The sequence below is a fragment of the Dromaius novaehollandiae genome, chromosome 1 (genome assembly GCF_036370855.1).
Source record: "Dromaius novaehollandiae isolate bDroNov1 chromosome 1, bDroNov1.hap1, whole genome shotgun sequence".
In the NCBI taxonomy this organism is placed as follows: domain Eukaryota; kingdom Metazoa; phylum Chordata; class Aves; order Casuariiformes; family Dromaiidae; genus Dromaius; species Dromaius novaehollandiae.
In genome coordinates, this window is record NC_088098.1 from 138,972,172 (window position 1) to 138,998,509 (window position 26,338).

A 26,338-nucleotide genomic window follows, 5' to 3' on the forward strand; every position below is an offset into this window, starting at 1 on the left:
GTAAAAGCTTGACTTCCTGCAGACCCCTCTTGTAAAACAGATACTGTATGAACATGCAGGAGCTGGTAACCAGCTTCCAGTTTTTGCTCAGTGTGAGTATCTCGATCTCACATGATTCCCTGCCAATGTTCCTGGGTTTACTGAGTTACTTCTGTGTTATTCAGTCAATTAAGGGAGGTATCATGCTGAGATTAAAAAATAAAAGGCAGAATCTGATTTGAATTTCTCTGATGAGAATCTGCAACTCCAAACACTGCAAAGCTACACATTTACAGCAGGGAAGTGTAGCCTCATGGCTGTTAAGGGAGAAAAGCATTTGTTTTACAAGGCTATTTTACATTTCCTTTATGTCAGTAGAGAGGATTAATGCTGCAGAGTAGACTTTGTCAAACCATAAATTTTTCAAAGCTTGTAGATAATCTCATCCTTTTTTGAAAATAATATCTAACTGTATAAAATGGTGTTATGTACACAAGTGTTTGAGTCTCTAAAATTTCCATTCACATTCTCATTGCTAAAGAGCATAGCACCTCATTTACTGTCAAATTTTTCAGTTTCTGTTATTTGTCAGCATCTGCCCATTCAGCATCGACATATTATTGCTTGTTTTGATATTCTGGTAACACCTGCAGGGCCAGAAGAAGGTTTGAACTGATTCTGCATAGAATAGTAGGCAACACTTATTCCCAGATAGCTTAAAGTCTAAATGCTGTAACAAGCAAACATGCTGCACTTTGCCTGGAGTACAGCAGTGCTTTATAGCTTTCCCTTTATGTAGTAACTCTTCCTGCCCTATAAACTTTGTACAATTCCCAGGGCTCTCTGCCCGAGTGGCCTGCTTATGACCTTTCCAAGGAAACTCTCAGCTTTGTCATGATAGGCACTACAGAGCCAGGGGGCAACCCAAACACCCACTGCTTCCCATGTTCAAAGACCCAGCTCAGTCTCCAAGTATTCAGATATTTCATTGCCTATTTCCTTTGATAGCATTCCTGGAAGTGTCACCTCCAAATGCCAAGCAGTGCCTCAATATCTCAGAATGGCATCTCAGGAAATGTCACTTAGATGCTGTTTTGCAGGTTAGGTGATGTGAGGTCCTTAAAAAATACACTGGATGACTACTTATTCCAAGGCAGCTGAGGTTTGCCTCAGTGTGGTAAGTATACGAGTTTGTAGAGGAATATGGTTTTTTCTACTCAAAGTAGAAAATTTGTGTGCTCAAAGTACATAAAATAGCCCAGATTGCTTTGATTCAATGCAACTTTCAGCAGAATATTAAACAATAAAACAGTTGTCTAATGTGCTATACTTGCAGGTCTCCAGACAGTGGGAATATTCAGAGTTGGAAGCTCAAAAAAGAGAGTAAGACAGGTGAGTGGATATGGATGCAAATGTCATTGCTTTTCCCTCATCAGCTACAATGCAGTCAAATATTTTTCCTTCTTTTTAGGCGATTTCTTCCCCATTCCTCGCTTGGTGAAATTAGGGCTTTCTGTGTCAGTTACTTTACTGTGTTTGTGATAGCTCATAACAGGCCATGTCCAGTCATCTTCTGCCTTTGATGAAATCCTTGTCAGGATCTCAGCAGGTTAACAGTTGTTGTATGTTTTGCTCTGCAGAAGTTACAGAGGGTTGGAGATCTAAATAACTACAGTGATGAAATTTTCCAAAGGTTACACTGTAGGGGAAAAAAAATCTTGGCTGCTAGTTTCATCTCAGAAACAGCTGAAGCTCCCAAAGTAAACCCAAACTGTAAATCTTTTTTGGAAAACTTACAGTATGAGAAAATATGCAAGCAGAAGACAATCTGTTTGACCCTCAAATTGCTGCTCCCAAATTTCACCTTTCTTTTACCCCTATTAAGCTTCAAGGTCAGAGCAGTCCCATCCAAGTCCTAGTCTCAGCCAAATGCTGAAAAAGCAAAGATAGTATACAGTTAGGTTCCAGGGACAAAGAGAGAAGTGGGTGTTTCCTCAGTCTAGTTATTTCGTTGTTATTCCCAGAAGTCCTGTACATGTTGAAGTGACAAAATAGTAGAGAATAGCACTTAATGTTTATGTGAGTCTTAGTGGAGAAAATTAAAAGTTGCAGGAAAATACCCCTGGCATAAAAGACCAAATAAGAGCAAAAAAAGGCTTGACTGCATCTGATCTCCAAAATAAATTTTGTGTTGCAAAACTACACAACGTAACGGTTGGCTCTCCGGAAAGTTACCTTGAATAGCTAATTTGACTCCATTCTGACCGGTGGGACAGCATAACCTGTTGATTTGTAATTTACTCTCTTCCAGTTTCTACTGCTGAGTGGCTGATATACCACAAAAGTATGGAAGAGTAAGTTGCCTGTCATTTGTATTGCAGGCCTCAATGACAAAACATATATTATTATGTAGGGATGAGTACAATTGCCTCATACCTCTGGAAAAAAGCAGAGAGAGAGCTTGTGATCATTTGCTTGTAAGCTAAGCCTCATTTTTAACATCACTGACTTTCAGCAGTTTTGCTTTTACTGTGTTTTCAAAAGCTGAGGAAATCAAGGGATTTGGTTATTTATGTATTCTATTACATAGACTAATTTATTGAATTAGGTGAACTAATTTATTTTATTAAACAACATGGAAGTGTGAGCTTGGCCCTTGCAGTTACAATAATAAATGCTGTCAACATGAACACATGCGAAAATCTGGATTCAATTAAAATTCCATTCATTTTCTGAACCATGGACAGCCAAACCCAATACTTACATTTTGTTGTGCTTTTGCAGCTGTTCATTAGTTTTTCTTGTATAGAAAGTAGGCATAGTTTTGCTCCCCTCACTTCCCCAGTTAGAAAACATCCTATTTCAACTGCATTTTGTTGCAATAAGTAAATGTGCCAGCAGGGTTTGCTGTTGCTGAGCAGGGAAAGAAAATTTAGAGCAAGCATGTCTTTTACGAACCACCGCAGAGCTTTTTCACGTTCAGTGGAGTGTAGGGCACAGATTCCCGTGCTAATGTTGGCTCCGTGTGCTATGTGTGGTACGGCCGCATGCCAGGTACTACCTTGTGCCCAGAAAAGATATAGTTGCATGAGCAGAGCAGTGTTGCTGAGCGGACAGAGGGCAGCCCTCCCCGCAGGGCCCGATGGCTTGAGTGCTGCTGGCTGCTGCCTCTCCCAGCTGGGATGTCCTCGGCTCCCATGTCTTACACGCTGCACTCTAGTTCCCCAGGGGCACTTTCCGAAAGCATTCACTGCGATTGAAGTCCGTGAGACTTAAGGCTTAAACATCGAAGTATATGGCTTTTTCACAGCTGTTGTACCTCGGTCTGAAATGTGTCCCTGTTCCACAGATGATTATTTGATATTGTGCTAATTATGGCATCCCTGTAGGCCTCATGGGGCTAACAAAAGAGAAGTGCTATATTCAAGGCTGTAGCAGCAATTTATGATTCAGACAGCTATTTAGGAAGTCCGAATTCCTGATGCAGTGCAAATCTGTTTCCTCAGTTGCTTTTGTAGCTGTGCAGATGCAGTCCTCTGGATGGAGAGGTAATTGATGGTGCTCCACAGTGATGTTCCACATTTACCACCAATCTGCAAGAAAAAATCCTAGTCTTAATAACACATCTAATTATTGAGCATTAATTATGATTATTCATGATTAGTATTAATGATACTAATTAATAATAATCCTATTTAACAAATTAGAAAGGAGACTCCAGCTTTTACAGAATGCCTTTCATACCCGATACGGAAGGCACGCTTACAAGAGAAAATACGAGATTTTCTACATTCCTACACCCTATCTACTCTCACATAGATTTGCCTGTGATTAAGATTTGCCACAGATTATCACAGGCACGTAGTTTCTTTGTGTTTTACCTTCTTTCTTCCCTATAATGTGTCCGTTATATATTTTAATCCTGCTAAAGGAGGTTGGTATCTGAAATTTCCTGTTGTTCAGTTAGATTTAGCTATAGTTATTCTCAAGAGAAGATATGTGTGAGATGATTCCTCATAGTATCAGCAAAGATATGAAATTTTCCTAGGAAGTAGTTTTAAAACTTCTTTGCTATTTTCAAAATGAACATGACAGTAAGAAATGGAGCTTTTGGCTGGAAGAAAGTATGTGTCAAATTCTACTATTGGTGCTGGGAAGTCTCTCCAGAAAGACAGGTTTTTATCTTTTCATAAGGCATGTCAGATGTGGGAGAGTGCTTTCTTCTGCCTCTGAGAATTTTGATGCCTTTGACTTGCACAATATTTTGTGTGGGGACTGTAGCTGGAAAAATAGCAGTAGCTCATGATGGTTTTAGTCTGGTGTTTGTTAACTCCTTAGTGGTGATCACTTGGCAAATATAACTAAATCAGGAAAGTGGAAGAGGATGTGTGTGGACAAGTGCCATGAAGTCTTAGTGAACATGGGTACTTGCTGCTTATGTTCAAATACCATTTAAATTCACAGAAGAAATGTGAGTTTTGGTGGCCTTTAACACTGTCTTACTATTCTTATTAATGTTTTGGTACAAAACCATATACGTTACGAAATGTGCCTTTTAGTCTTTTTACACTGATCCTGAGATCTTGGGACAATGCAGTAAGGTACAAGAAAGCCTGTCTTGCAGTTTTCCTCATTCTCCCTGGTTTCTGCCTGTGATACTAATCTCACATTTCTACAAACATTAAATTTACTTATGTGCCTTTTTTCATAAAAAAAGTGCCATGTATTAGTTGTAAGGAAGTATTTTATTACAGTCCAGTACAAACTTTAAATTCTGTTTGAGCGAATAAGCAGCAATTAAACATCAATTATATTTTTGACCTTTCCAAAAACTAGTCTTCTGCCATCTGGAAAGAGCAAATGGATAAATCTACATTTTAAAAGATCTTCTCTGTTGGAACATAATAATTGGGACAATGAGGAGTGACTGGTTTTTTTGTCATGATCTTTTTCAGTTACGTGAAGAGTTTGACCGAGGCATAGATGTTGTGTTAGATGAAGAGCACAGCGTTCATGACGTTGCTGCTTTATTAAAGGAATTTCTACGTGACATGCCTGACCCACTTCTCACCAGAGAACTTTATACACCTTTCATCAACACTCTCTGTGAGCTTCGCAGCATCGTGACTTACTGGTTTTCAAAAGTTTAGCTCTTTGAATTCTGTAATCTCCACTATCCATATTATGTTTTCTGTGCATTTAATTCTCTAGCCTTGGTTCGCTTCAAATATTTGTATGTTATAATTTGCTAAGGTCTTTCCTTGGTTTTCATGCTGTGTAGGTATAGCCCAGAAGACTAGAACAATAGAGATTTCACTTATATCTATTGATACATTTTTTTATATTTGTATATAGGATATGATTCATGTGATTTGTTAAAGCCTGATCTTGTCATTGGTTCTGCAGTAGCAGATGACAGAATCCCATTTGAATCCTGTTCCTTAGCATCATTAATGTTTTTAATTTTTGTAGCTGTTCACTGACCAAAATTCCAGTCTGGTTTCAAAAATCTAGCTTCAGAAGTTCAAGTTTCATGATAATTAATGGTCCTCAGAGCATTCGTATTACATACTCCCAAACATGTTGGCTCATGCTAGCAGCTGGTTCCAGACTTTCACAAATTTGAGAGAAAATAAACTTGGATCCTTCAAGCTTATGCTGCTGCTTGGTATGTGTTCTTCAAATTCTTTTGAGGTCTCACGTATGAGACATCCTGGCTTTGCCCCACCTGTGCTACTGGCTACCATTGCATTTTAGATGGTTAAAGTGATGGTGGTTGAAGAGACTACAGAGAGTGTAGAGTTTCCTTGGTCTTTCTAGTTGCTTTTCCAGTTTCCCAGTCCCACTGTAAGACATGAAATGGTAAGAAAAAACAATTTTAAATGGCTAAAACATAAACTGGACTGGAATGCTTCAAAATGTTGTCCTGTATAACAGTAGCTATACCTAAATGAATGTAGTAAGTAGAAAACCAAACCAAAATTTTGTGTTCAGTGACAGTGATGGAATGTGGAACATGGATTTTCAGCTCCCCTAGAGACTGGGAAAAGCTCATGTAAACCTGTGAGCAAAAATCTGACAAACTAAAACAAAAATCCCGTAGCAATATTTATTATGTTTTTGATATTTCCATAAAATTTTTCTTCTGACATTATAAGGAAAGTGATCCATAAACAAATCTATTCTTATGCCTTCCTTTGGGCTGGGAACAGTATATTTGTTCTGCTTTTAGGTTAGTTGGAGTGCTTTTCTTAGAATGTATTTTTTCCCTCTTAGTATTAGAGCCAGATGAACAGCTAAGCACCTTACAGCTTCTCATTTATCTCCTACCTCCCTGTAACTGCGATACCCTACACCGACTGCTGCAGTTCCTCTCCACAGTGGCAGGCCACGCAGAAGACACCACAGATAAAGATGGCCAAGAGGTAAGTGCAGGTCATTTATGTCCTTTAACATTGCTTAATTAGTGGTCTAAAAAGAGTTCTTTAAAGCTGTGAAACAATCACGATGGTGTCATACCCCCTGAAAGATAGGAGAGATTTAATATTCCTGCTCACATATTTGCCATTTAGTTGTTTACTACACTATGTTCTTAGGGCTGTGTGACTTTAGTTTTTATATGATTTAATCAGAAAGGCATCCATCACTTCCTTTGGGAGATTCACAGCCTGATAGGCCTTGTTGTTAAGAGCATCTAATGGTATCCATCCTTTTTTTTTCCCTTGTTTTATCCTATTATATTCTATGGAAAAAATATTCTCATACAAAATTGTCAGGGCATTCAAAGGTCTGCTTTTTCATTCTCTCTTCATTCTCTGCTATTCCTTTATTTTATGAACTTTGGACACAGCAGTTCATTTCTCTTTCCTTTGATTTCCCTGTGTGCACTGGGCAATGAAGAGTAAAGAATAAAGGACAGGAACTCCAGCCCTCCCCATTCCATACAATGGACTTAGCCACTAGAGGGAGTCAGGTCCATCGTTGCCTAGTTTCCTTCCACCATCCTTACTCTCACTGTTTGGAGCAAGTTCAACAGAGAGGTTGAAGTGCACCCATCCCATGGAGACAAGAATACAGCATAACTGTGTGGCGTAGGAGTACTTCTGGGCATTGAGACTTGTGCATTTGAGCCCATCACACCAAGAAGATCTGAAAATCCAGGCTTCTCATTTTTGTATTAGGAAAATGCTTTAACCAGTGGGCTGCTCTGCAAAAGGCAACAGCTGTAGTAATATTTTTGAATGAGATGAATACTGTCTGTCACTGCTTGACAAAATTGTACTCGTTTATTTCTGTGAGAGACTTCTCTGTCCTCTGAACTGCAACAGAGACTAAGGTGTTTGAGTCACTTACCTGAGCAGGTTACTTCTGAGACGATGTCGAAACTCCTAGAGAATGTCATCTTCCATACAGAGAACCCTGATGACTTCTCTCAGTTTTGGACACCTTTATAAGTTGATTGTGATTTAAGAGTAGGCACTTTGAGACTGAATTTTGCCCAATTTCTGTCTGAAGTCCTAACTTTCAAATGTGCTGGATATGACTTGAAGGCCTTTTTCATTTTAAAACCCACCTTAAATGCTATTATTTGCATTTGCAGCAAGGATTTGGTAGAAAACTGTACCACTGTAATGGAATACATTTTAAAAGAGCAGCCTGTAATAATATTTCTGTGCTAAAAATGTCGCATATCTATGAGAGCTAAGGTCTTGGTCCCCCTGATCCAGCAAAGAGTTCCCTGTTGGCTCAGGAATGTGCCCAGGAGGATCTTATTGCAGGGCTAGGGGCTGATGCTGCTTAGGAGAGTCGGTTTGGCACATCAGCTGAAATACAAGCGTTTTCATTCCCCTTAACAGTACATCAGCTCTGCTGCAGGTACTTTGGCAAGGCAAATTTATGTAAGCCATCTTGGCAGTATTGTAAACATAAGGAATATTATGTGCAATTGGATATCTTTTATAGATAATACAGTATTCTACTTGCAATTGTTTAAGCTATTCATTAATGATTAAGTGAATAAAGGCATACAGGGCAAGAGAAAGTATTTTATTGGACTGTTTGCTATCACTGGAAGAAAAGCAGACAAGCTTTGGCACACAGGACTTTCTTCCGAGAGAGAGCCCTTCTCTCACCAAGATGAAGACAGATGACTAACTTTATTAAAGTGACTCATTTGGTTAATTTCAGTGGATATGTTTACACCATTTTTTAAGGGATGCCCTGAGACTGCCCTTAAGACGAAACTCACTGTACAGACCGCCTGCAGATGCGGATCCAGGCACAGACAGAGGCTGCCCCGGCACACTGCAGGATCCACGTGCCTGTGCATCTTTGGTGGCTTAGTACTCTGACAGTATTTGTGCCCAGGCAGGCCATCCCAAAGGCAGCCAGGTGCTTAGTGGTGCGCAAACCAGGGAGGGTGACATGCTCACAGCCATGCCAGGATGAATCTCTCACCTAAGAGCCATCACGTTTGTTGTGACTGTTCACACACCTGCTTAGTGCAGGTATCTTTTCAAAATTGCATCATGGTCCCACCAATTTAAAAAAAAAAAAAGGAAAAAAAGCTCATTTTACCAACGTCTCTATGCAATCTAGTTGAAGTCTGTAAAAAATAAATGAGGTAAAGTTGGTTTACAGTTTCAAGTTCAACATTCAGTAAATGGCCAGCAACAAAAGAATTACAATATTGTTGAAAAGATTCATTTTGTGCCACTCATTTCTTGGCACGCTCTTTTCTTGCCTCTTTTATTTTGTGCTTTGTTCTATTTTTTTATTTAATTAATTAGTTCAGATGTAACTGAAACAAGTGAAAAATAGCTCGTATGTTTTTTTTTCTTTAAAAAAAACCTGCAATAAGTATTGTCAACAGCTGAAATTCACTTAGAGTCTTATATAGTCAAACTGCTGGCAGCTTCTTCTGCATTCCCAGAATAGCAACCAAATGGAGACACAGAGAGGAAGCGTGTGACCCTTGCTTTTTGCCATGTTAAAAGAATAGCAGAAGAGCAAAAAAGAAGTATTATAATGACAATTTTGTCAATTTTTAAAATTTTGGTTTAAAATATGTTGTATTACATATTTTTCAGATCATTTCTGTCTAGTCTAATATTTATACTAGCCTTCTAGCTCCTCCCAAATCAGGAGACTATTGCTTCTTTGAGCACAGAGTTGTAAAAGTAGAAGAAAGTAAAAAAATAAAAACCCAACCAAACATTCGACATGTTCTGGAAAACAAAAAAGCAAACAAGAAAATACTGATCAAAATAATAAGTATCAATTATCTAAACTGTTTAACTACTCAAAGGGGAAAAATTGTGCTTTTCATTCCTCCATTTGAAATCATCAGTACTATTTGGAAAAGCCAGCAATTTTCAGTATTTGGTCTTAAGAGACAGTAATGCGTTGAGGTAGTGAGCTAGGAAGGGTGTTCCCGGAATTCAAATGAAGTATGCTACTGCTGGCATTCAGGGAGTTAAGAGCAGGGAGCATTTTTACCCTCTGCTGCTCCGGTCCATTTGTAAATCTGTCCAGAAAATTCACATTGCTTATTGCAGAGCTGTACAAAGTGTTCCAACATTTACAAAAGGTGTTCGTTTTCTGTTTGACCTAGCACACATTTTTGATTTTGTGAATGAACCATCTGCCAAATGTTCTCTCTGTGTGTAGATACATACGTGTCCATATATGTCAAACCTCCTCATTTATACTCTCTTTTCTAGATTACTGGGAACAAAATGACATCACTCAACCTGGCTACTATCTTTGGCCCTAACCTGTTGCACAAGCAGAAATCTACAGACAAAGAATTCACTGTTCAGAGTTCAGCTCGAGCTGAAGAGAGTACCGCTATCATAGCTGTTGTACAAAAGATGATTGAAAACTATGAAGCCCTTTTCATGGTAGGTGGATGTTTCTTCATGTTACTCCTATGCATTTCAGACTTCAAATGAGCAAATACTTGGCTGGTATTAAAATGGACTGTGATGAAAAATGAAACTGTGTTAAATGAGGGGTGATTAGAATTAGTAAACAGGCAAAATATCCTTATATCAGGGAGAATGCTTTGCAGTAAGGAATAATATTAAAAATGGATACTTGCATCTTGACCAGAGTGGTCTATGTAGATAAAATATATTCTTAGAAGATTTCTCTGTGGAAAAGATGAAATTGTGTACTAAACCAGACTTGCTCATTAGCTTCAAAGAAAAGACTGAAAATGCTCTTTCACCTCTCAGTTTCAGAAGTTGGGAGACCGTTTTGCTCCTCATGGCCACAGGATCCTTAGTTACTGTAAGGAGTGACCTTCCTCAGTCAAAGACTTTCTTGTTGGTTGGATGGGGAAAAAAGGCAAAGCTTTCTTATTTGTCTGTTACACAGGAGGAGTAAAGCATAAACCTGTGTAGTTCCTGGGTTCTGTTCTTTTGCTGAAGGGAGAAAGTTCTTCATATAAGGGAAAATGGCCATGAACCTGGACATGTTTTTGCCAAATAATTCCTACATGCTGTTGCCTGATGAAGATGCAGCTTAGTTGAACCGTATTCATGGTGCCTAGCAGTGTCCAGGACAGTTCATTCTATGGCCTTCTCTTTTTCTCTTATTGTCGATAAAATTATTAGTCAGCTTAGCATGATTTGTGCCAGAGACAGAGAGCACCTTCCTCTGGGGTAGTGGAGGCTAGTCAAACTTAGTGGTGAGTACCATCCTGTCTTCCTTTTGGTAGACATAAATGTCTTAACAAAAGCTTAAGCCTTGAAAAGGTGAAAATAGTTTGGTTTGTTGTGTCTTGTAACTAAACAGCACTGAATGTCATACTGAGGTGATCCCAAAACCAGAGGAAGAATGAAGACTGCTCTGGAAACCTCCTTCAGTGCTTTAGCAAAACTGGGTGCTAGATAGAAAGCCAGGGACAGAAGATAGACAAGCCTGGACTGTGGGCATTTAGGACTGTCAGGGCAAGATGCCTACCAGATTTCAGCAGCGAGAAGAGCATGAGAAAGCAATCCTGAGCCCTGTCCGTTGAGTCTGATCTTAGCCTCAGATGAACGTTGTGGTTTTGTCATCTTTTCCTTCACACTGTATTGCCTTTCATTATATCCTTTGCATTATTTTTGTTCTTGTTCCAGTGAGACACTCAGAAATCTTTTTTTTTATTTCTTTTTAATGCTTCTCACGGTTCAGGAAAATTTTAGGTGCTATTTTTCCTTCCACAGCAAAAAAAAGTAACAGAGTTTCAGTCCTGTGAGAAGTTCTGCTTGTCTAGAGCATAGCTGGCATTGATGATTTTGTTACAGCAAGCTTAAAATAATACTTGAATAAGCATACTTCAAGTATTTTTTTTTTTAATTTCTCTTTATAAACATTTTATGGAACAGCCTCATCTCAGCACATAATACTTCAGGCACACATTCTGACTTTTAATGTGGAAAGGCTGGGGCCTAGGGTTAGACTAACCTACACATGGACTCTTAATTGTGACAGATTTATTCCTCTCTCTCTTCAATGATTGGAAGTTTTACCTGAAGTTTACATGTGGTGTGGAAGAAATAGAAAGAGTTTTCTTCTGTTTTCTGGAGTAGCTTTTTCAGAGTGTGGAGAGAGATTAAAATCTGTGGATATGGGTTTCAATCTAAGAGGCTAGCTGCATGTGAGAGAAAGGCAAACCTAACTCAGATGTTCTCCTGAGAGCTGGAATACACTGATGTGGAATGAATGAACTCAGTGGAATACACTGAGTTGTCATGAATGTCCAACGGATAAGCATCGCTGGGTACTTTTGCTCTTCCCAGTGCCATAGTTTAACAAACAACTTGGCAAAGCCTGTTTTCTGGATTAATGTCTAGACTCACCCGTGATACTTGATATGTATGATTGTGTCAAATTGCTTCTAGTTACTGTTTCATAAAACTTCTACCAGGGTTTACTTTCAACTTTTTGATGTTTTGTTACGCAACACAAAGAGACTTTTTGTATTCTGAAGACAATTATCCCAGTGCCTCCTTTGGCAATTGATGCATTGATAGGAAAAAAACTGTACATTTGTAATAAAACTGATCATTTGAAAACAGGCAGCAGCAAGTCGTTTCCCAAACCCATAGAAGTGGGGCCAAGCCAGGACTGCTGTTTATACTTGACGTTTGTACTACTTACAAAAAGAGAAACATCTGGACTGGACCATTCAGCTGCAGCTATAACCTACAATGTATTATTGCCAAGGTGTTTTTGTGTTCTGTTTTGTTTTGTTTTCTGTTATTTATGTGTTGGGGGGAAGTTATAAAACTCTGACAGGCTTCCGCATTGAAACTGGAGCCACATTTGTGAAATAAAACCTTGGAAATCAGGATGCGTTATGTAGCCTAGACCGCAAACATCAGAATGATTCTGACTTACTGGTGGGTCAGGAAGGTTCCATTTGTCAGAAGAACCCAGATTACCAGGGACCGTTTATATTTCTAAAATGAATTCAAGCAATTCTCATTAACATCAGCAATATGCAAACATGGATTAGGCAGAGAAGATGGGTTCTTGCCTTGCTTCATTGCTCTTCAGGACTTCCCTCTCCAATTCCTATCAATTACAGTGAGTCTTAGAGTTGCATAAAAATGTTGTGCAGGAATGTGCAAAGGACTATTTTTTGCCAGTCTCTGAACGAAGAGCCTAGCATCTGGATACGGAGCGGCAGAATTCAACCACACACTTTGCCTTGTTGGCTTCGTCGTGGCATGAGGAATGGAGAGAAAAAGGGCTTACAGTAATGCATTCAGCAGCTCAGTCATGCATTTACAGCTCCCAGTTCCCAAATCAAGCCCTGCCACAAAAAAGCAGCAGTACATAGTGCCTGGAATCTCTTAATTTTTGTTGTCAATGACTACTGCGTCCTCCCCACTGGGGAGGCCGTCACAGGCTGCCTCTCTGTGCCACTGCAGTAGCACCAAGGGGAGAGGTTGAGGGTCCCTTGTTCTGTGCCCAAATGCAACAGCTGTGACTCCTGCATAGCACCCACATCTCACCGTACCTCCTCCCCTCCACTCCATAGGAGCCTGGGCAGTCCCCAAAGCCTCTGATCAGTCCGAGGATGTTCTCGGCAGCTGCAGCAGCTGTTGTTTCAGCAGTGCCTTGGTTTCCCGTGTGTCCTTACCCTTCTGTCCATTAACCTTAAGTTTTCATCCATCTACTCAACCACAGCCAGTTGAGGAATTATTGCAGCTCTGTAGCATCTTCCAGAGATACCCATATAGGGGTTCCCCATAAGCTTAAGTTTAAAATTACAGGTATATTATTTCTACATTTGTAAGTTAGTTAATTAAACTGGAATAAATTGGTCCACAGGAAGAAACCCAAACCCCAGCAGCTAGCAAGAAGACCATCAATAGAAATCCAGCTAAGGGATCATAGATTAAAATGGCCCCATTCATTCAAATAAAAACCCTATAACTTGATCTAACTGTAAGCTTTGGGTTCTCAGATGTCCTCAGTGTGCAGGAACTTTTTTCATATTTACTTTTATGGAATGGAAGACTTTTTTAAATAATGAAAAATGTATTTTTATTTTGCTGAAAAAGTCCATTTAATAGATTCTTATATGTTTAGCAGCTTGATACTAAACTGGATAGTAAGTTACACACAGAAAGACATGAACTCTGGTTTACCTTCAAATTTTATCTGGCGTGAATTCTGTTTTACAGAAAAGCTGTCTAAATTGAGAAGTCACAGGGTGACAGGTTTCCCAAAATGTATTCCTATAGAAAGAAGATAATTTATTTAAAGACTGGTGTATAAATGCCCATCAGTAAGGTATTTTTCCAGCTTAGATGCCAAATATAAAACTAAAAATTGGAAGACAAAAAGTCATAGGTAGTTACACGTATTTTTCATAGAGATTTTGAATCAATTTGAATTAAATGATGCATATCTTCATTTATTTCCAAATTATCTCCTCTCTTAAAAAATGTGCCCAATCTGTAACTTCACACCCTAAATACCTCCCAAACCAAGGTATTCCCCTGAGGAATCATTAGTAATTCTAGTCCTGTTTCCCAGTAAATGTCAGGGAGAACAAATGGACCGTGCAGTGTGACCTGAAGGTCAAGAGATTTAGATTCTGACAAATTGCATCCAGAAGCAGATGGCACAGCTGATGACCCCTTGCTGAGACTGTTGTGCCTCCAGTTCCATCCATCATAGGTGAACCTGGGCTGTTAGTTCAAGTTGCTCAGATGGTTTCATGTTTCAGTCTTGTGAAGGGTGAGCTGAATGTTCCAGTGTGATGGGGACAAACACACTGGAGTGCCATTCCTGTTACCTGCCCAGGAGATGTTGCCATATCCTGCACCAGCTGAAGCCATCAAGTGTTTTTGACATTTATCTCCATAGAAAGTGCATTAGAGAGAGCTGGCAAATTAGGATGCCAAGCTCTGAGTGAAGAGGGCACAATTTCTGACTGAACCTGTTGCTGCTACCCAAAAACCAGACTGGCTGGAGATCCAACAGGATCTACTCGTAAACCGGAGTTATAGATAGACAAACTCAGTAATTTAAGCAAATGTATATCAGATAGGCAGATTAGTGATGACCATCTGTGCTGTAAACACATCTCCCTAGTACAGTAGTCAAAGGCACCTGATGGTCTGTGTGTAACTAAAATAGCGTGGCTTCAGAGGGCTAGAAACTCCATTTTCCTGTGTGATTAATGCCACTTGAAAGGGGATGTAAGGTGAGGATGTTGAACTGGAGCTTTTGAGACTGCAATACATGAATAATCCCATTGTTGTTTGCAGATATAATACCAAAGTGTAGTAGACATCAGTGGGATATTCACCAGTAATTAGTATTTGACATTGTTGTACAAAGTTATCTTTAGTCCTACTTATACGTGTTACATGAAATTTCTCTTTTAAGTGGAAGCTTGTGAATATTTATTTAATATACTCTATAAATGTGCTTGTATTTGATCTTTTAGAGTAAGCATAGCGTCAAAACGAGTGTATGTGAAAGGATATTCATTTCTAATTAAATATTTTATGTTGTTGTCTTCATAGGTTTCCCCTGACCTACAGAATGAAGTGCTTATTAGCCTGTTAGAGACTGACCCAGATGTTGTGGACTATTTGTTGAGGAGGAAAGCTTCCCAGTCATCGTGAGTAATCTGTTTTTTCATCATCTGTTTCTACTGGGAATTTCTATGTCCCACTGGAAGTGTTCAAAAGGTTCTAGTTTTCCACAGCTCTTACACATTCTCTATAGCGGAGTAGAAATACGCTCCCCTTACACTGACTCTGCCAAAGAAATTACAACGCTTGTACAGTGTTTTCTAAAGACAAATCTTGTTTCCCAATTCAAAGAAAAGATTGCATTCTGCTGCAGAGAATTATGTGTACATAAAACTATTCAGTGCACTATTATCTGACAGGATAGTCTAGTGATCTGCTGGTTCATGTCTTGGTTTGTTGTCGTCTTGTGCCTTCGGTAACAGGAGGCTTGTATTAGTGTCCTTGAAACACACCCCAGAGTGCCTTAACAGAATCACGGCTAGCCCCTTGACCGGTTTGTTGTTCTCTTCCTATTGTATACACTTCCAACAGAGATAGGACATTGTAAACAAGGTGACTGCTGCAGCAGAAGGGATATGGAGAGTCTTTGGACCTTATTTAATCATATGCTTTGTGAAAGATAAAAAGAGGAAAAAAAATCACACCAGTCACTATTGCAGTTATGATACATAATATATTCCAACTTTGTGTATGGTGTACGTAAGCCTACACCTGTGTGCCTTAACGCTATGACTTTGTACATTTGGATTGACAGGATTCCTGGCTTTCTCACAGGATACACAGTCATTGCCTTTATGCTAATGAGTCCCAATATACCAGACCCTAAAATCACAAAATTTGACAGTGTTGCTTGAAGTCATTTCTAATGAGGTTCCCAAGACTCTAAATTCTCTGGCACAGATTGGATTTAGTCTTCCTGTGTGTGGAAAGTGTCTAGCACGTTCAGAACACAACTAAATTTGAATTTCTACAGTCTATTAGCTATGATTTTTTTTCTCTCCCTCTGAACATTATACAGTTGGATGTAACGTAATAGTATGCCTAGCTTTACAGGAAGAGATATGAAAGAAATAATGTAATTACCATGTGGGGGAAAAAAAGCCTTCTTTAATTATGAAAACTGAAAAAATGCAGAATGTGTTGTGTGTTGTAAAGGATTTTATTGGTCTATTGGCTTAACTACATGAGCTCATAATGTGCAGTAGCAAATTATCACATATCATCGGATCTGTGATAATTGCCTGTGTATGTTTTCTTAGTGTACCACAGATACAAAGTAATTTCAGTTAGCTTATCTCTGACTGACAAAACTATCCATGTGTGTGTATTTAGTTCACAATAAATACAGGATAATTAGGGTTACCTTTACTATTTTCACACTTGTTTCACATTTGCCATGGGCTAATACCACAGTTAGGAGTGAGACTGCAAATCACATGACATATGGTAACGTGGTACGCTGCAGAGGCTTCTTTGTTTAAGCCCTTGGTTTGGAGTGATCGTGTTATTTCAAACTCAAGCCAATCAAAAACTTCATGCTAGATTTCACCATCTATATATTATGGAGACACATAATTGTCTCACATGTGGATACATGTACTAATTGAGCATAAATTTATGTCACAAACTGTTGTGGATGTAACAGATTTTTATTAGGTCTTGCTCAGAGTAGTCTCTAAGTTAATTGACTTTTCCCTGAGCTTCCTTACTTTTCAGCCAACATGCACTCCTACTGGAGAAATTGGATCCTCTGTGCAAAGCTGGTTACAACTGACAAAGAGTTTCTGTAAAAATAGGTTACTAAACCAAGCAGGAACCTATAGGTACTGTAGTACCTATTTATTGTATTTTCAGTAATGGACAGATTGAAATATCACTGAGATAGGAAAAACTGTTGTTTTTCTTCTACTCTGCTATCATGTAAATGATTTGTTCTTAATGTTAATGAAATATGTTTTCACTGTGATTGCAACTTCTTGGTTAAGATATTCTAGGCAATTAGAGGGGCTCTTGCTTAGTCTTATTGCTAGGAGTGCGATGCTCTTAAGAGATGAACCCATTTCAGAACATAATCTCAATTTTGTGGCTGCAGACACAAATGGTTGTTTTTCCTGTAAGAAGTGGGAGGCAACAGAGAACAGGAAGATATTTGCCTAACTTTCATAAAACGAGCCTTCAAAACATATCTATACTACTCATGGGATTTTGCTGATCATGTGCTCAGGATTAGATTCCAAATTTGGATTCCTGGAATGGAAAACTTTACATAGTCTTGAGTCAATCTTTATCAGAAAAGAAGCTATTCAGCTTCATAACATAATGTGTGGAAACAACTTCAAGACTTTCTTCTCATACTAACTTTTCTGAAGGTCGTGCTTCCTTGATTGCCCTCCCATCTCTGCTTTTGATACCATTACAAATGCCCTCTTGGCTCTAATCTAATAAAAAACACAATCTCTTTTCCTCCTCAAAGGACAACAAATCAGATGTACCTTATTGTCCAGTTCTCTTAAGAGTTGAGCATCATGAATGATGTGTCAGGGAACTTATGGAAGTCGGTCATGGTAAAGCACTAATTGCTATTGGCAGCAATTATAAAGTCTGCTTTTGTGGGTAACTTTCCCAACATTTTTGTATGTTGCCTTGGTGACAATGGAACTTGGGGTTTCCAGCTGTAAGGTTAAGCATCTTTAAACTACCACAAAATAAAATCTATTTCTTATGATTATTTGTTGTTTATCATAGTTAGTAGTCCTCTTAGAGTAAATGTGTTTCAAAGTCAGAGATTTTGGATGGTGGTGATGGGTTTTAGTCCATCCTAACCTGCGGCGCAAAGATGAGGCTATACAGTAGGCCATACGGTATGTGTCAACACAAAGTTTTCAAGGCTGCAAAGGCTCCCTGAATTACTAAGGCTTCTATCCTGCTAGAGTAGCAGCCACATCATACTCCTGCAATAATCCATTTTGTTGCTGGCACATGTGTTGCAAATATATGTGTAAATTGAAATTGCTTCCGCATGCTGCCAAGCCATCGCATTCTGTGAGTTGCCTCTTGTACAGCAAAACTGTTTTCCCTCATAGAAGCTGTAAGGTAAAGCAGGAGTGGTTATCTGCCAAAACCAAAAAGGATTTTCCTGTTTTGATGATGCCAGTAGAAACACAAGAATATCCTCAGTAGAAGTAATTATTATTATTAACATTTTTGCAGTTCACCCATGCTGGTAGACTGTGGTGGATAACATAAATTCAGAAGGATGCCAATTACAAAAGAAGAAAACGGGACTCCTTCATAGCATAGTTGAGTTTTGGGTTGGAATTTGAAATAGGATTTTTGAACAAATGTGGCATAGGCTACTTTAGCAGCTTTCAAAGCTTGCCATCTCATGCTGATGCTTATATGTAAACAATTTTTTTATCCTTAACCTAGTTCATAACCTGTAGAAAATATTTTACCTTGCCTTCTCATTTCTCACATTTAATAATAGATAATCTTCTATTATTATTTGAGCAGTCCATGATCTGACTTTATTCACAGACTGCATATAGGAGAGCATGTATATCGAGTAGCATTTATAATTACCTCCAAATTTATTTTTTTTCCAGTGTGTGGGTGGAGTATCCCACAACTACCCAGGGGAAGGTTAATTCTGAATTTTAGGAAATAACCATTTGCTAATGAACTCAAACTCTAAACCAAGCATATGCAGAAGTTTTGTATTAAGGAATATGTGGGAATTCATTCTTTATTTGGAAAAATGTGGGCTGATGTCTTTTGCAAATTATGTTTTATGTTGTTACTAATAATATCTGAAAGCTGAAAATATGAGATCAGTTTCCAACTTCAAACTATTCTATTTGTACATATGGTAGTTTCTTACAGTAATATTGGTCAAGTCAACAAGCATTTTATTTCATTTTTAAAACTCTTTTTTCTCAACAACTTTGAAAATGATACTAAATATAAATAATTGCATGGATTTGCTAGTGGACACTGTAAAAGAGGTTAGAAGCTTGAACATTTGGACCTTTCCAAAGACTTGACAGTTTCCATTTAAGTAGATTTGTATCAGGAGCTCTGTCTTGAGAAGAGGTAGACTGTAACAGATCATTCAAGGTAAGACATTAATGCAGTATTTCACAAAGCTCAAATGTATGTTCCCACATTATTTCATTTGCATTTCCCTTTTCCCCTCATTCCTTGTGTTACCTTGCCATGCCTAAATGGTGGTATAAATGTCTTTGCCCTGTGCGGCATAGTTAGGTTTTGATACTGCGAAGATTTACACGTAGTAAGCCCTACTAGCTTCACTGTTAGTGTGAAGTAGGTTCGGGTGTTAACAGGATGAGAAAGCTGGAGAGAAGGACATATGTTCGTAGGAAATCTACAGTTATTGACCATTCTCCCCTTTCCTCTCAGGTCTTTTTGACTCTTCTAGAATTCCTGAGACATTGCTTAAATGTTTCTCTTTTTAACTCACACTCACTGCACAGTTTTTTTCAGAACTTAGGAGAGAAAGAGGATTAAGGGACAAAAGAGAGAAAAAGAAGGAAGGAGATTCGTTTGTGTTATATTTTTACATACTTCAAAGAGAGTAACTCTTCAGTATGTGGCTATTTATAAATTATTTCATCTTGTGAACATCTTCAGCTAGGATGTGGCTGAAGTTCCTGTGCTTGCATAGTTGAGGCATGGTTTACAGGGTTTTTTTAATGAGTTCCCAACATTACTGTACTAACCACACTGGAAGGCCTAGGTCAACTCTACTTAGCCAAAATAGCAGCTCTGGTTATGAGAACTGTCACCAGTTAGAGTTCAGGATCAGTTCAGGGATAGATTCTTTGCTGGGAGTTAACTAGGAGTAACCTTAATTAATTAAATCCCCACACTTTATGGTTGCTTTTGTACTGCAGAATGGGAATGCTGAAAAACATATTTATTATTGTGTTTGGTGCATGTATTTTATGTTTTGGGACATAGCAGATGTAAATCTGCCAGGGAAAAAAAAAACAGCTTGAAAGTGGTGATAAGTTTTGTCATTATTTGTCTATTAATCTTTAGTCTGCTGTGGCTAGGCTGTCTTAGCACCGTATATTTTCTTTGTTTTCCTTCCTCAGTTTTATTTCATTTGTCTGGAAAGAGGGGTATTGTTCCATAACAAATAATGTACTTTGGCTGCTCAGTCAGTTCAAGCTCTCTTTGGCTTTGATGCTGAGGAGGGCCGACTTTTTTCAGTACACGTTACAAGAATGAGCCACTGTCGTATCACACGTAATTAGAGCAGATATTAATGGGAGGTCACTGAGAGAATTGTTTGACTCAGGAGAAGAGTAAGCAGCAGATAAGCATCTAAGAAATCAAGATGAAGGTTCAGAGAAATGAAAAATGAGTAATAAAAGACATAAATTAAGGAGGACCAATAGGAAGAAAGTATGTTTGTTTACACAGTATTTCTACATAGTCACTTGAAGCTACAGTGACTCGCAGCATGCCTGCTATCTGAGTAGTAAACTGTAACAGTTCAAGAGATCTCCTTCAGTTTTCCCAGCACACTTTAAAACTGAGAGTTTTCTCTGTGAGCCTGGGCTGTACTTTTTGGTGTGGTCATTTTTTGCCTTTTTTTGGTCAGAAGGGCAGGCTGTGGTGTTGGTGATATAAAAAGTAAAATGGTAAAAGAGGCATTAGAAGTTATCAGCCAAGATAGTTGTTTGTTTCCCCCGTCAGAAATCCCATACATATATCTGACTGTCCTCTGTAGAATATTTACCTTGTGATGTCTCTAGAAGAGGGTCCTTCCCACAGTGCGAGATGAGCTAAGTTTCTGATTTCTCTGATGTGTATTACTTTAGAATGGAAGAAGGGATTTTACCATACCATTTATCATCTAACTAATCTTCTCTAACATGTCTTCAGATTTATTGTTGCAACAAGCAAAATTGTCAAGGTAACATAAGGAATTGATTTACTGTTTAATTTCCTGTGGTGAACTGTGCAGTTGTGTGGGTTTTGTTTTCTTTTTTTCCTGATAGCATCATCTTTTGATTTTTAGTGGCCTCTGCTGGCCACTTCATGGCAGAAGTTTTACTCATGGAAAATTCACATCCGTATTGCTTCTGAAGCGTTATCATGTGATCGTATTTCTATATTTACTTTTATTTGTATGATATCAAACTGCATGTGTAGCTGGAACCATAAAGCATCTTTCATTAATGGTAGTGTGTTTATTGAAATCTTGCAGAAGCCCTGAGATGCTGCGGTCGGAAGGCTCCTACTCCATGGGCGGAAGACATTCTTCCACAGACTCCAACAAAGCTTCAAGCGGAGATGTCTCCCCGTACGACAACAACTCCCCGGTACTGTCTGAACGCTCACTGGTGGCGACGCAAGAAGAGGTTGCCCTCAGTCCAGACAAGCTGTACAAGGTACCTGAACAGTACACTCTGGTTCATCATTTGCAGCCTAAGACAAAAGAGAATTCTTCTGCATCACAGGCTGGAAAAGGTAGAGTATATCCTACTTGTGTTCCTCTTTCTCAGTGAACTATGGTTATTTCTAAAATAATTGAAAAGCGTCTTCTCTCTAATGCCAGCTATTGGGAATGGAGGAGCAGCAGTGTAAGAACATCACCAGACATGGTTGACTAACCATTTTTTTATGGTGAGCCTTACGGTTCTGTGCTTAACCCTCCTTCTTAGCTCAGCCAGCAGTCAAGGTGCTTTTGGTAGGGCATTTCTCAGAAGCTGGAGCTATTTTTTAGGAAAATAAAACTCTGTGAATCCTTCTCTTCAGCCTTTTTCTGACAGCATGGCAGAGACTTATCTCTGGTCCTCCTCAATGGGTTTTACATCTGAGAGGTTATGCTCCAGACTTGGGGAAAATCTGAGACTTAGAGACTTCCAAGTTTCCAAATTTGAAAAGGATGACCTCAACTCCATCTCTTTGGAGGACAGCTGCACAGCTTTACATCTGTTACCAATTACACACCTAGCAATTCTAGTGCAGGGGTCCATAATTTCCATCCCTATATAGGGAGTGCACACCTGAATGGTATCTTCTGTAAAAAAACTGTGGTTTAAGCTGACAGCTCATAAGCACTTCAAGATGCTTTTCAGTTAAAAATGTCAAAGTAATTGATAATTCAATTCATGAAATGCATGTATATTGAGCCAAACTCTAAGGACTGTTTTAGTTCTTAGGGATACAGACAGCTTTTTGGTGGTATTTTTAAAACCGTTTTACTTCAGAGGTACTGGTTAGGGACTTAAATTCCTTTGGAACTGATGGGATTTAGACTATTATCACAGTTAGATGCTTTATAAATACCACTGGGCATTCGTCTTCTGTGTTACGTATCTGAATCTCTGAATAGCTTTCAAAATTTGACCAGGTTTCTAGTAAGTTATGAACAGGAAATAATGTAAAGTTTTAACGTATTAACCATCTTTTGGTTAATACACATGACTATGATGCTGGAGCATGAAGAATTAGGAAATCTCTTTACTGCCAGATAGAATCAGCAAAAGCCATGAAATGGTTATAATCCAGCACAATGCCTGATGTGTGCTTTGCATCAAAACTTTCATAAGTGGCAGCACTTTCTTTCAAGAACCAAGTGACATTGCAGGTAGATAGAGTATGCCTTACAGTGACTGCTTTGTAGCTTTCTGTGTCTTCTCATTCATGTCTCTCTAAGTTTGCAACAGTGTACTGTAGATTATCTTCTTTGCTTGCTGGGCTGCCTGAGAGAGCTTTGTCCTTTCTGTTAAAAAGCATGCAAACTAACTTTTGTTTATCAAGTCCTCCTACTCTTGTTCAAATTTTGCCATTGACTTCAGGAAGGCAGTGGACTTGATGAAGATTCTACTCTTACAGCAAATTCAGGTATCTTGCCCATGTAGACGTCACAGATTTCATTAGAGAATCTAAGCCTAGAACGTCAATTAACATCAATACATTAGGTGTGCTTGTGCCAGATGCACAGTAAGCCAGATGCTAGTATATGTTAACAACTCTGATATCTTACATAAAGCTTTATCTCATTTTAACTTATTATTCCATTCATATGCTTCTAAGTAATGCCTCTAAAGGGATTGATTAATCATCTTCTGGCTCTTTTTGCTATTTAGATGTTTCAGAGGATCATTTTGATATCTGGGGTACCTGGCATTCAACGCTGAAAAGTGGCTGCAAAGATCCAGCAATGACAGGTCAGATATTTCTCAGAAGTTTTAACCCCAAATCTAGTAAAGATAGAAACACATTCCTAGCTTTATACTCTTTGAGAAATCCCAGTGAAACCAGTGGGAGAATTCGTGTTGCCCAATGTTAAACACATACGTAGGCCCCTTACAAGATCTTGAACTTCATTTCTTTTAAAAGGTTGATACTCAATAAAATACAGAGAAGCAGAATAGTTATACAAATGCAACAACATTTCAAACTGTCACAAGAGAATTTAAGAAGTCATTTTAAAATTACTTTAAAAAGCTTTATATAGTTCTGAAAGTCATTAGAAGGTAGAAGCCTCATGGAGATTTGAGAGCGCTCGCAGAAATGACATAAGCACAGCCCGTGAGGTTGAAGACGAGGGTTCTGGCTCTGCCTCTGGCCAGTGTAGCCTTGACAAGTCACCAGCGCTTTCTGCCTTTGCTTTTCTCCCATCTGCACCCACGTCATAGAGGAACTGTGAGATTAAAACACTTCCGCCTATTCCAGCATTTGAGAGATATTAAGTACCATAGGGCTCTATGTAAGAGCGAAGTACTAAAATCACCCAGTAATATAACAGACATGGTTCAGAGCATAAATGTTAGAGGTTGCTGAATGTGGTAGCCCAACAGATTCAAGGCTACTGCTCCATGTCCCCAGGCTCAGCCAGTAGCGAGGCTGCAACCCTGTCATCGCAGAGACTGATGTTCTCTTTCTCGCTCTGGCCCCCAGGTTCTTATGGAAATATTTACGAAAGTAGCTTGCTGCGACCCGGACAGTGCTCTCTTTCCCAAGGGAACCTCTCCATGTATTCTCCTCAGTGGCAGGGCAGCTCCTCCGAATTGGACAGTGGCAGGCAGGTCATGCGAAGGAGTCAAACCACAGCTGCCATTCCCGAGTGTAAGCTCCATCCCACGGTGTCTCGGGTGTGCAGTAACCCGCAGATCAACACGGGCAGCAGGAGTTCAGACCAGTCACCTTCAAAAACTGAGCGGCATTTGACTTTAAGCAGTGCAGAGGACCTCACTGGGCATGGCTCGAAGCCCGGCTGTTTGCAAAGCTCAGCCAAGGCCTCCTACAGAAAAGAGAGGCCGCCCCCGCCGTACCCCGGCCCAGCCAAAACCAGCACTGCACCGTCGCAGCGACCGAGCGTCTCCTCCACGCTGCACTCCTTGTGGAGGCATCAGAGACCGGGCAAAGGTTCAGGGACCAGAGCGGCGGGAGGGCCAGCAGCCCTGGCACCTGCCGCGGCCACACCCCGGCGGGAACAGCTGGCCCCGCAGACCCCGGTGGCTAATGTCTATTCCACGGCAGCTCATACGCAGAACAGTAAAAACGTCTCCGAGCCAGACTGGCATGACTGGCAAAGAGAGAGGTGGCAAATCTGGGAGCTTTTATCCGCCGATAACCCTGACGCCCTCCCAGAAACCCTCGTATGATCAGACTCTGCAGAACTGCTGGTCGAACATACGCCTCCCTCTCATAGGAAAACAACAGTGACATTGGAAAACAGGGGAGCTGGCTTGTTTTATACCAACTAAATTACATATAATTTTTTTTTAACTTTGTTCACTTTAGTTTCTTAACAGCACTGTCCAGCAGTCCATTTACAAATACAGTACGTTCCTGTTTTGCAGCAAGCTTTTAAGAGAGAAAAACAAGATGAAAATTTTAGTCTAATAACTCTGTATGCGTACGCTGTGTATAAGATAAAACTATTGCTTTGATGTTGCTGAAAGTGTATTTATCTATCTGCAGGTCTGATGGTTGTATATTCTGTAATGGGTATTGTATGATAATCATATTATGTTTTCATATGCAGATGTCAATCAATCATGACTGCTTTTTTTTTTTAAATCACTGCACTTACGTTACCATGATATGCATTGGAATTCTATAGAAAGTGCACAAGCTGGTTTCTGTGCTTATAAAAAAAAACTGTTAAAGGGGGAAGTTGTCCTTCTTTTCACTGCCTATGGAAAAACACTAAAATAGAGTGGAATGTGAAAAGCCATATATTTTATAAGGGTAGCAGTGAGCTAGGGGGGAAAATACCAAATATTTTTTCTTATAAAGAATTAAAATTTGATACAAGATTGTAAAAATATTTTTTTAGATTCTGACAGGAAGCAATTCAGAGAGTCAGTTAAGAGCGAGGCCGTGCCTAAACCAACTAAAAGATGTAGTGCAAAGATCTGCCATCCCAGTCTAGAAGAACAGCAATTTTACATATACAGGATATAATATATATATTTATAAATGTATGATTTTATGTATTGTTCTAAAAGAATAAACTGGAATCCAAATTAGAAATCCAATTTTAGAAAATCAAACCCAATAAATTGAGTTGTGTAATAACTGAGAAGGAATATGGCTTTTCCTTTAAAATAACAGAGCTTCAGCATTAAGAAAGTTAGACAAAGCAGAAAGAAAAACTTTAAAGACAGAAGTATACTTACAAAAGAGAGTCAAACAGAATTTCAGAAATGAATGTGACATTTGGAGAAGTTCACAGCTGCATTTCTATAAATATTGTGCCAAAGTCTGAGGAAATAATTGTACTTCTTCAATAACTGTATGTTGCATTGTTAAAGGTTGATGTTGCACACATTCTGGTGTTTTTAAATTGCAAAAATGTTTATGGCCAGCAGGTGGCAATGTACTTCAGTATTCTAGGAGAATTCTTTTTATCACTTGATAAGGGAAAGTGTATCATATCAAAAATTTTTATAAAACATACTAGTCTTAATGGAGTTGAGGACTTATTCAGTGATGTTGTCTTTAAGTTCTATCTTGTGCCGTAATGATGGAATAAAAAGCTAAGCAAAATAATGAGCATATTTTTGCTCTTTTTTTTTTTTGAAATTAGGTTTATGTAAAAAATTGATGTGTTTTATTATGTTTCTTGAGTACGTATTTCAAAAACATTCAAACGGCTTGGTGAACCACTTTCAAATATGACTAAAAATAACTAAGGTTTTACTTGAGTTTTGAGTTTAAAATACATCATAAAAAAGCCTGCCCATCATCTCCATTTTACCAAGTAATAAGATAATAGCACCAACCCAAAAGAAAAGGAGCAGGATTTGGACTTTGTTCAT

General features: G+C 38.9%; 1 protein-coding gene across 4 annotated transcripts in view; it reads left to right on the forward strand.

Annotated features, from left to right (window-relative positions):
• Positions 1-26,075, forward strand: part of ARHGAP6 (Rho GTPase activating protein 6) — a 344,640-nt gene extending 318,565 nt beyond the window's left edge. For all 4 annotated transcript variants that reach the window (XM_064500415.1, XM_064500420.1, XM_064500421.1 and 1 more), the window contains 8 exons: positions 1,316-1,371; positions 4,935-5,085; positions 6,256-6,404; positions 9,702-9,881; positions 15,018-15,115; positions 21,268-21,530; positions 23,156-23,236; positions 23,970-26,075. In XM_064500415.1, the coding sequence (XP_064356485.1) occupies positions 1,316-1,371; positions 4,935-5,085; positions 6,256-6,404; positions 9,702-9,881; positions 15,018-15,115; positions 21,268-21,530; positions 23,156-23,236; positions 23,970-24,676 (1,685 nt within the window). In that variant the 3' untranslated portion in view covers positions 24,677-26,075. The remainder of the gene's footprint in view (positions 1-1,315; positions 1,372-4,934; positions 5,086-6,255; positions 6,405-9,701; positions 9,882-15,017; positions 15,116-21,267; positions 21,531-23,155; positions 23,237-23,969) is intronic.
• The last annotated feature ends 263 nt before the right edge of the window (positions 26,076-26,338 follow it).